The following is a 10,850-nucleotide window of genomic DNA, read 5'->3' on the forward strand; positions in this document are numbered from 1 at the left end:
CGCCTTCTCACATGCTCCCATGTACCAGCAGCTCAATTAACCAGCAGCTCAATTAACCTCATTTCTATGGCAGGGGCCCAGCGCGGTGGCACTTCCCATCACTTGGAGGCTGTTATTTCTCTTTAATTCTTCCTCCCTTTCCTTCTTTGCCCGACAGTTCTACAGATGAGGGGAACAAGGGGAAGCTGGGGTGCAGCAGCAAGGCTTGAAAAGCCTGAATTGAGGGTCTTGTAAAGGTTTTTCTGACCTTTCCTTCCTTCTCTTCCTTCCTGAGGCTCGCTCCCACTCTGCAGACAAAAGGAGTGAGCAGTTTGCCTATCAGAAGTGTGGGAAGGGTGGGGGGCAGCTGAACCCCAGGGAAATGATGGCAGAAACCAGCCTGCCCTGTCCAGAGCCCATCTGAAACGCTACAAAGCCAACAAAACAGTTAAGTTTAATCATCCAGAAAGAATTTGGCTGCCTTCACTATTTCAAAACACTGGAGCATGTATTGCTTTTGCCAGAGAGTAAACAAGACCAAATGCCGCCTTGTCCCTCTCCGTGCGGTTCCTCTTCAGCACAAACCCGGATTTGCTGCGCTCTTTAGCTCTTTTTTCCCGATGGGAGCTGCAGCAGAGGGGGAATAAAACCCAAAGGCATTAGTGGGATTCTGCAGGATTTTTCTCTCCGTTTCCTTCCACCCTCCCGTCCTTCAATCCTTGCTCGGTGCTGACACTTGCTGGAGGCAGCGGGGCAGCACAGCTGCAGGGTGAGGAGGGATGAGCTGGGGATGGGTGGTGGGACCCTGCAACCCTGGAGGCACCAGGCTGCCTGTGCTTGGGGGGGACCCTGGTGCTCCTGCCTGCCCCAGGCAGGGTGTGATCAGCCTTTACACACAACTCTGTGTGCTGCAACCAGCGTCTGGGCTGCTTCTATGACATGAGCTTCACTTGTGGGTAGCACCTGGATGTTGATTGAGTTGGGAGCAACACCCTGTTTTCCCCTCCGACAGTCCCAGCTCCATGGTTTGCTTGCTCTACCCCCAAGGCATAGCCCTTGGTGGCATTCCCTCCCCCCTGGTCCTGGTCCCCAAACCCTCCCACGTTTCCATTGCTCCTGTTGATGAGCAGTCATATAAACAGTGGCGGTTTCTTGCCAAGGAGAATCTCCAGATGTCCCTAAAGCTTGAGCTCAACATAAACCAACAGATAAATATGGGAGGATGCCAAGGATGTTTGCATTGCAAATCGGCTCATTAGCCCCGGCTCTTCCCCCACGCTGAGGAGCGGCCCCAGGCTCTGCAGCTGGCCATGGGAAGCAGAACCTCAGTGCTGTGCATGTTTAGCCATGGCATAGTCACCCAGCAGCTCAAATGTGTCCTGGGGAGACCTGTGTGGGCTGTAGCTCTGAATCAGCCCAGACACAATTACTAGTGTCTGGTCTGGAGCCTGCCATAGTGAAACGTGCCATCGCTGGTCTCAACAGGGATGGACCATGGGGTGTCCATGTGGGGAAACAGTAGCTGGGACCTCTGGGGTTCCCTGCACAATGTCATCATGTGCCTGAAAAGGAGCCAGTGTTTAGTGGATGTCCTGGGGGACGCCTTCTCCATCAGCATCTTCTTGGTCACCTCCAACAGCAAATAGCTTACACTTAGTGCAGGACAGAGGAATGTTGTTTAGGGTTCACCCTAATTCCCATCCAGGCAGGAGCAGTGTCTCCATGGCAGGCAGGGAAACTGCTGTCAAAATAGGCACAGGGTGAAGCCCACAACCTAAATTCTTTCCTGGTGAAGAATGGCTGCACAGACGCTTCCTTCTGCGATGGCAGCAGCAACAAATTTCCCCTGACACATCCAAGTGAGGTGGGAGCCAGGTTTTATATGAGGTGCTAATGAGTAGCATGGACACTGTAAGAGACAGAAAACAGCACTGGCCATGCATTAGCATTAGTAGTGTAGAAACATAGATCCCACTAATGGAAGTAGGGATAGGTTGTTTTGTACCCTACTTTTTGCTCCTCTGGGCTCAGAAGCTGTGGCTTTTGGGGCAGGAATGGCCGGATTTCCCTTTACCATTTTCAATGGGTTCAGAAAAATGGCTGCCACATGGTCAGCCGAGGTGTTTAGCACGAGCTGAGTCCAGGAGACCTGCCAAGGGTGACCTAAGGCCAGTCCCTGCACTTGCTGCCTCCTGGCTTCTCCCATATGAACTCACTGCTTATCTACAGGGTTTTACTGGCAGATTTCATCCCATAGGATAAGTGTCCCTGTTTGCTGTCCATGAACTGGGCAGTACTGGGATGGCTTTGGCTCACCCTGGGTGCTGCTGGGGGTCATGGTCACTGGCCCAGAGGGAACAGGGCAGTGCTTGACAAGGGGCTCTTCCCAGCACATTGTTCTGATGCTGTCAGGAAAGCATTTGCTGGGATTATTGAGAAATTTCTTTTCTGCCTCTTATGTAGCCATGAGGAGGGGCAGGAGGGAGAGAAAAAGCTCGATCCTACTGAGTACATGATAGACCTGATTTAAAGTTATGACAAAATATTTAGATTAAAAGGAATGGAATAACATTATTCTACCATTTTGCTCACACAGTGATTTCCTGGGTACACAGATAAATCACAGCATGCGGGCTGCTGGGAAAGTCATTTAAAACCCTCACTATTTGATTATTAACATTTTTTTTAGCTGGTTGTGTCTAGAAACAGTTTCTTCCTGAAGAGGAGTTTTTCTCCTGTTTCAGCACCATCCAGGCTGGATGTGCCCCCATGTTTGCCCTTTGCTGGCCATGAGCTGAGGGCAAAGGGTTGTGGTTGGGAAGGTGACTCTGCTGGGTGAGGGTGGGGCTGGGGCTGGGGCTGTTTTACCATGCCCCCTGTGATTTAAATAGATGGTATTTGGCTCTTCAGTGGGCAATGCCTTTTGTGCCTCTCATCCAGAGAGAGTGGAAACACTGCAGCTTGGGGCTACTCACACCCAGCAGCAAGAACTGGAGTATTTCAGAGCAGAGGAAGCATTGGGCTTTCCAGCCCTGTGGGCAAAGTGACTTTGAGGATGTGCCTCGCTAATCTGTTTCTGTCTTTCTTCCCTTGCTCAGGGTATGCTGGTGGAAGGCCCCCCCGGTCCCGAAGGCCCAGCAGTAAGTGGCCCTTTGTCTGCACTAAAGGGTGCGCGCGGCTCCGGGGTGCTGGATGCATGTGAAGGGCTCCGCACGCTGCCAGCCCCGGGCTCTGTTGCTTCCATGTACCCAGGGAGTGTGCAGAGAGCTCTGGGTCCATTTCCTGGTGCAAAACTAAACAGAAAGCTCTGACGCTTTCCCTGATCTGTTACATGTTACAAATATGTAGCACACTTGTTACACTGTTATAAATAACGCAGTGAAACATATTTGCTACTATGCCATGACACTGTGCAACATAGTTGTTACAATGATATAAGTAACGGCAATTTGCAATCTAGTTGTTACAATGTTGTAGATAATGGCACTTTTACCATAGTTGTTACCATGTTCTAAGTAACGGCCATTTGCAATCTAGTTGTTACAATGTTGTAGATAATGGCACTTTTACCATAGTTGTTACCATGTTCTAAGTAACGGCCATTTGCAATCTAGTTGTTACAATGTTGTAGATAATGGCACTTTTACCATAGTTGTTACAATGTTCTAAGTAACGGCAATTTGCACTGTGGTTGTTACAATGTTGCAGGTAATGGCACTTTGCAACATAGTTGTTACAATGCTGTAAGTAACTGCACTTTGCAGCGTAGTTGTTAGTGTTACAAATAAGAACACCTTTTCCATTAGCAGCTTATTTTTTTCCTGTCTTTTCCACGCTAGGGTCTTCCAGGACCTCCAGGACCAACCGGACCCGTGGGCTTGATGGGTGACCCTGGGGAGAGAGTGAGTACCTGTGGTTTTCTCCTCTTTGGGGCATTTTGTATGTACAAAGTGGGGTTGTGGTGTATCAGGGGAGCCCTAAAATACTGTTTATGCTGTAGTAGATTATTGGACTGTACCAGTGAGCACTGGAAACTGATGGATGTGTTTTAGCAATGCAGAAACTTGGGGTTTGCATCTTTGATTTTGATGTTACTTTAAATCACTTTTGTCAGTGACAGCCACTGGTTTGTGAGATGCTGCCTGCAGAAGTCTCCAGCTCCAGGGTGTCTCAGCTGCTCCCAAAGCACTTTTGTAGTCTGAGACCCAAATCCCACAGTTGAGCACCACACTTTGGTCAGAGTTGCAAATTTATTTGTTATTTGCTGGGTCCTCACCTGGGGTCAGGATCGACCTGTGGTTTTGGGAGCTGCTGGACTTGAGCCTCGGGTCAGTGTGTGGTCACCAGCACCATGTGAGCAGCAAAATGTGCGGTTGGGATTGAAGGAAATTAAAACTCACTCTGTGAGCTGAGTCTCTGAAATGACCCTCGCACCAATAAAAGGTTTTGCTTTTTTCCAGCCTATTTTAGCCTGTTGCCCCGTCCTGGCAGAGGCACTCAGGCAAGTGGGTCCCTGTCTGGTATCCAATGGGACCAGGCTACCCATCACTTCCAGCCCTGTGCTCAGCAGGGATTGTGCCTTGACATCTAGTGAAACACTCACCGTAGCACCGACGGCCTCTGGCTTTGCACAGCAGCTGAGATGGGATCATTCTTGGCTGCTGGAGCAGCTCAGTTTGGGCCTGAAACTAGAGGAGTGCCCTTGAGCAGTGCTGGTTTGGGTGATGGAGCACTGCTGTCGGGCTGTGCTGGCAGGAGCACAGCGGTTCCTGCCCGGTGCAGCCCAGTGGAGCAGTGAGTGCTGCAGGCAGCTGAGCAGCAGCGCAGGGCCTGCGGGTACCAGCAGCAGTCGCTTCGCATGAGTAAATCATTGATTTCAGCAGCTTTGTGAGCAAAACAAATGGAGTTTGGAGCTTGACACCATTTGGGTGCTTTGGTGCATCTTGATGTTGAGAGCAGTCAGACATGCTTTCAGAATAGCTTCTGGTGTTCTGCTGTTTCAGTGGGCTCCCAGCAGCGCCATCAGCTTCCACCTGCAGCTGGTTGTGATCTGAGGCATCCTGAGAATCCCATTAGCAAAGAGGGCAATAAATGTGCCTTCAGGTGGGTTTGTGAAGGCAGGCTTGGCTGGAGGTTTGTTTTTCCAGAGTTCTTCCTGGAAAGCGCAGGAGGGAGGGGAGACAGCAGGGACACAGATCAGAGGAGATGTGCCTGAACATGCTACATCCCAGCTTTTCCCTTTCCAGAAATCCCAAACAGAAATCCATCTGTTCCCTTTCCTGTCTGATGTACCCTTGAGCTGTTGTCCTTCCCCAGTGCTGCCCTTGCTCTCATTCCTCTTCCATTGAGGTTGTTCTCATCAGCAATAAGGAAGAGATGGGAAACTGCCCCTCTGCGTTTAGTGCTCTTCCAAATCATCCCACTGGGGTGGGTTTGGGAACCCTGGGACCTGGCTGCCTTCCCTGGGAGCACAGCGAGGAGGGATTAGATTCCCAGCTTTCCTGCCTGCTGGAGGACAAAGCAACCAGAGGGCTCCAAATCATTATTCACCTCCCAGCCCCATGACATGGATGTTGCAGACTACAACCACTGAGGAAGGTAAAAGCGCTGCTGGCCTGCACTGGGAAGGTTCTGCTGTGGGTTTAAGGTGTACTTGAGGAGACTGTCTCAGAGTTGGGCCATTCCTGGGGCAACAACTCTAACCTCGGCCCTGTATTTTTTGGATTAAGGTTCTTTGTTACCTTCTCAGTCCCAGGGGACTTGGCTGGAGCCTGCTGGCTCCCCCGGAGCAGTGCTGTAAAGACCCCTCCTCAACTACACTCCTGGTGTATGTTATTGTTTTTTGAGGGAACAGTAATAATGCTTCTTGTGGTTGTGACATGATTAAGAATGAGAGGCCCTGACTGTCTCCATCGATCAGTGCCTGCAAGCTCAGAAAGTCAATAGGCAGCTGCAGGCTCTGCCCATGGCCAGGAGCCAGGGCCACCACTCAGTGAGGTTGGCTTAACCCCTGAGATGCTGCAGTCAAGGTTCCTCCTGCACTATCCAGCAGCAGGACCATGGGAGGACTCTGTTTCCTTAGGTGTGGGACTTGAGAGAGAATGGGCAAGGTCCCAGCAGTGGTTTGCATCTTGCAGTGTTCTAGGATTAGCAAAAAGAGCTGTGTGGCTTCATCAGGATCTTGGTGGCCCTTCATCCTGCATGGGTCCTACATGTTGCCCAGCTTTCTCCTCTTCCCCCCTTGACATGGTGCTTCTGCTCCCAAGTATTCAGTTGCCTGGCAGGACGGATGTTGCCCTCATGACGAGGCAGTCTGTGTTCCTGCCCTTGGTCCAGGCAGATGCAGACGCTTGGCCAGGCTCCTCTAGAGTGGCCTTGCAAAGCCAGGCAGCAGCAGACGCGTTGTCCCCAAAGATGTTGCTCCACACCCTGAAACAAGACGTGATTTGCGTTCTAGCACATCCTGCTTTTTTGTGTGGCCAGAACAGAATGTAATACAGCATATTGTGCATAGAGAAGTGATGAACTTGCAGAGCCAGGAGCTGCAACTACATTAAAATACTCTTTTTCAATTACAGCAGCTCCTCTTTTAATTTGTTTATTATTAACCCTGCACATAGCTCATGAATTTACATGACACCTCAATGTGTGTGGCGAGGAACATTTCCTATGCCTCCATCTGATAGAAAGATTTCTCATTTGCAATCAGGCAGGTGCACTGAATTAATGTACCAATAATATTCAGCTATGTTAATATTGGCCAACACTCATTTAGCTCTGTTTTATTCATCGTGTCTGTTTGTTCATTTATCCCAGTTATTTTACAACACAAAGAGCTTGTGCCACTGGGAAAGCTGCGGAGCAGCCTGGTTGTGGGAGGTTTCAGAGGACTCATCTGGGAGGAGGGTGGTTTAGGATGACTTGGGTTTCTCTGAGTGTTGGATAGAAGGAAATATGGCTCTGAGGAGAGCAGCAGTCTCTTTGATGGGTACTCTGCACTGGAATGAAAAAAGTGGAATAGGGGAAATGTGCTCCTTTGAACGTGATGAGCTGCAGCGTTACGAGCAAACTGCAGCTCTGCACTGGCCCTACTGTGTGCTTGGAAGTCTGGTTGTTGGGGTGCTCTGGGCTTGATCAGCTTGTTCCTGGGAAAGGCTGGTCACAGAATGATAGATGTAACTTCCAAGACCATGCAGTCATTGCGTCCCAAAGGGTTTATTACCCCAAGGACAGATTTGCATCTCTGAGGTGTAAAAGGATCCCTAAAACCCTTACTGGGGTTCTGAAAGGCTTGACGTGTTCAGGGTGCCCTTTTTACCATCAGCAAGCACCACTTTACCTATGAGACCCCAAATACTGCAAGAAATTCTGTTGTAGAATTTTATGACCAGGGCTGAAAAATAATCTGAGAGAGACACTTAAAGCAAACTCTGAGGCTCCCTCAGCACTGTGGGCTGCTGGGCACCACTGTCACTGCCTGCTGCTTGAGGAGCCTCAGCACTAACACTGAGGTTTCAGTTGAAACATTCCCTTGAAATATTGCATTAGTGTTTGCACTCAGCATGGCATTTTAGAGCACTGCACCAAATGAAAGTTGAAGTCCCCATCCCTTGCTGCTATATATCAGCAAATCTCTATTTACATAATGAGTGACACAGATTTACACCAGCTGAGGGGCTGGCGTGCTGTGTTTCTGAAAGGCATTCATGAATTTCGATTTACAAAGTGCTTTGTGGGGTTGATTTTCCTCCAGCCCATTGCCCCCCGCTGCTCCACCCCACAAGGAAAAGACCTCACACACCCAACATGGAACAAAGGGAGGTGTTTATGTATAAAAACATTGCATCGATGTTTGTCAGACAGAGTACCCACAGAGAGGTAAACAAGCTCATTCCTGATCCATCACTTGCTGGACTGGAGTTAAAGGAGAAGAGAGAGAGGGAAGAAAGTTTATTATAGAAAATGAGTCTGGCCTAAATTATTTATTGTGCTTCTGCTCCAGCAGATGGGCCTGGCCTCTGCACCACAGCAGCAGAGGCAGGGGCTCTGGTGGCAGCCAGGCTGACTAAACAGCATGAATGTAACATCAGGAGCTTGCCCTGAAAACGGGGTATCCCGGTGTGTTGAGCAGACTCGCTTCAGCACCGGGTTTGTTGCTGGGTTTATTTTTTCCTTGCCAGCTCCCCGGGGCAGTGCTGTTGCTGCAGAGGGGATCAGTGCTGTTATTCCAGGCAGTTGGTCCAGGCTGCTTGTGGTGCAGTCCTTGGCTCTGCCCTGTAATTGTGGTGTGGGTCCAGCCACAGCCCGGCTGGGTGATGGTGGACGGTGGGTGATGCCCAGCTAGGGCAGGGTGGAGCACAGCAGCTCTTCACCCCCACCCTGGAGCTGGGCTCTAATTTAGTGCTTGAATGGTTTGGGTTCCTTTTTAAGAGGGAGATCATGAGGGAAATGTTAAGTTGAACATGGTGTAGAGGGAAGGGAAGAACAGGGAGCAAAAGCATGCACCAAGATCTTGTTGGAGGACAGTGGGGCAGGAATAAATCAGATGCTTTGGTTTGGTTCGTTGGTTGGTTAAAAATGTTCTGATTTTTAGGGACCTTGTGACTGTTTTCCTTTCCCTCATCCCTTTCCCACCTTTATCCACCTCTCTCTGCCTTGTGGGGGGAGCGTGTGACTTCCTGGGTCAAGGTCTGGCTCTTTGGTGTCCCTGTAGATTGCCCATAGATGTCTGTGATTTGTGTCAGGGTTTTGCTTTTGCTTTTGTTTGATGTCTGCATGGGCTGGGTGGCTTCAGGCAGGTCAAACAAAGCAAGAACTAACATAGGTGCTTGTTTCTTGCCCTTTCAAGAGCTTTGCTTCTCCACAGATAGATTTATTATTGGTGTTTACTGACTAGGGGAGTCTCCAAGTCCTCAAGCTTGAGCTGTTGGCCAGGCAGCCCTGCCTGCCTTGCCATGGACTGAGCACCAGGGCTCTTCTTGGCCTCACTGGGACATGATAAGTCACTCTTGCCTTCAGCTTCTTGAGCTGGTGTGAAAACTGTGGTCAGTCATGCACATTGAGTAGCTGGATATCATCCTTGCTGCATATAGGATTGCTGGATGGATGTGCAAATTTGGGTTGACTCCAACTTCTTGCTAAGTACGCAATTGGGAATGCAAATAATCTATGGGCTGTCTTAGGAAAATTGGCCATATTTGATTATTTATAGCTTCATCAATAGATCTTTTACTTGCATGCTTGTTTCTTTAGTTGAGTTAAAGATACTCAACTGATGTTAATCAGCACAGCTCCATGGGGATCCTCAGAGTCCTGCTGATTTACAGCCACTGACAGGATCACTCACTCCATTGTAGATAGAAGTAGCCTCATAGGACTAAAAGAAAGATGGAAGAGAGAAAAATGGAATGACCCAGATGACTGAACATGTGCAGAAATGTATTTATCTTTCCACGTTTCAATCTCACTGACCTGAGTTATGAATTTTCATATACGCTTTTAATAGGTTTTAACAGACCCAACTAAACATTGATTCCATTAACTTGGCACATTGTAGAGACTTTATTGCTCACTTGAAAATTGCATATGGCAGACCCTGGAAACACGAAGGCCAGGATGTAACAAGAGGGAATCACTAAGGAAAACTGTGCATTTTACAGACGTGCTTCCACAAAATTTGCCATGGCATTGGGATGCCAACACATTCAATGTCAGCCTGTCAAGATAGGGAGCCTTTTGTATCATGACATAAGCCTTTACAGCCATGACTACTTATGCATGGACACGACTAGAATGATGCTATAGAAGTTTATTTCTATTCTTGTTTCTTGTAGGGACCACCTGGCCGCCCAGGGCTTCCAGGAGCAGATGGTTTACCAGGACCACCAGGGACAATGCTCATGCTGCCAGTAAGTACAAGCTTAACTAAGAAAGTGTTTAAATGAATCAGCTTCTTGGCTTTGTTACTGCTTAGTGCCTGTTCTTGTAGAAGTCTCCCATCTCTTTTACATCAATGACACATTTCCCTTGATGTAAAAGATGGATCCAAATGGTTCCCCTGGTAGATTTACTTTTTGCAGAGCACTGTAACTTCTTCACTGGTCAAAAGCACAGGGCAGGTAGGACAGAATTTCCAGAAGGGATGAATAAGCTTACGTGTTTCTGACTGGGCTGGAAAGTCATGAAGAAGCAACTGAAGACGCTTCCAAGGGCAGAATCCTCCCTTCTGCAGTGAGGAACCTCAAACAGGTCTTCAAAGCAGGTGCTACAATTGTAAGCACCTGAATGAACTGGTCTCTTTTGATGACCTGTGGTTAATTTGCATTGAAGCTAGCAAGTACCGAGTCAGCCTTCTTGGTCCTGGGATGCTCAAAGGAATGGTTATATTTTGTGTCTGCTTTGATGTGAGAAAACTCTATGGAAACCAGCTGCTGCAAATGAGTGGTTAGGTACCAAAGGGAAAAAATCGTTAGTGAAAAACCACAGTGCTCTTGTCCGGGCTCCAAATGGGAGGGTGATACTTGTGTAGGTTCCTGGCAGGATGCCTGGGACAGCCTGGGCCAAGTGCTCAACATGGAGCTTAGCTGGCCATTACAATACGTTTGTTGGTCCCTACACTCACGAACTGTAGGCCTATAAATTGCATCTCTTTGAAGCTGCTTGCCAAGTTCACGTGGTCATGTACCTAGCGCCAACCAAGTGAAAGGCAGAGGTGAAATGGAGGTGAAAGAGCTGTCCAAGTAGGTTCTGCAGCCAGCAGAGTCCTTCTTGCAAAACCCCAAATGCACATGCAGCTAAAGCAGGAGAAGGGTGTGTGTCCTGGGAAGTGAGCTTGTAGCTGTTGGGGGTGGGAGAGGCAGAAGAAAACATGA

General features: G+C 48.9%; 1 protein-coding gene across 1 annotated transcript in view; it reads left to right on the plus strand.

Moving 5' to 3' along the window:
• Positions 1-10,850, plus strand: part of LOC104406894 (collagen alpha-1(V) chain) — a gene marked incomplete at its 5' end in the record, with an annotated part of 104,397 nt that overhangs the window by 37,861 nt on the left and 55,686 nt on the right. The window contains 3 exons of the mRNA XM_010016014.1: positions 3,078-3,119; positions 3,819-3,881; positions 9,813-9,887. Coding sequence (XP_010014316.1) covers positions 3,078-3,119; positions 3,819-3,881; positions 9,813-9,887 — 180 coding nt within the window. The remainder of the gene's footprint in view (positions 1-3,077; positions 3,120-3,818; positions 3,882-9,812; positions 9,888-10,850) is intronic.

The sequence above is a fragment of the Nestor notabilis genome, unplaced genomic scaffold, assembly GCF_000696875.1.
Source record: "Nestor notabilis isolate BGI_N333 unplaced genomic scaffold, ASM69687v1 scaffold13660, whole genome shotgun sequence".
In the NCBI taxonomy this organism is placed as follows: domain Eukaryota; kingdom Metazoa; phylum Chordata; class Aves; order Psittaciformes; family Psittacidae; genus Nestor; species Nestor notabilis.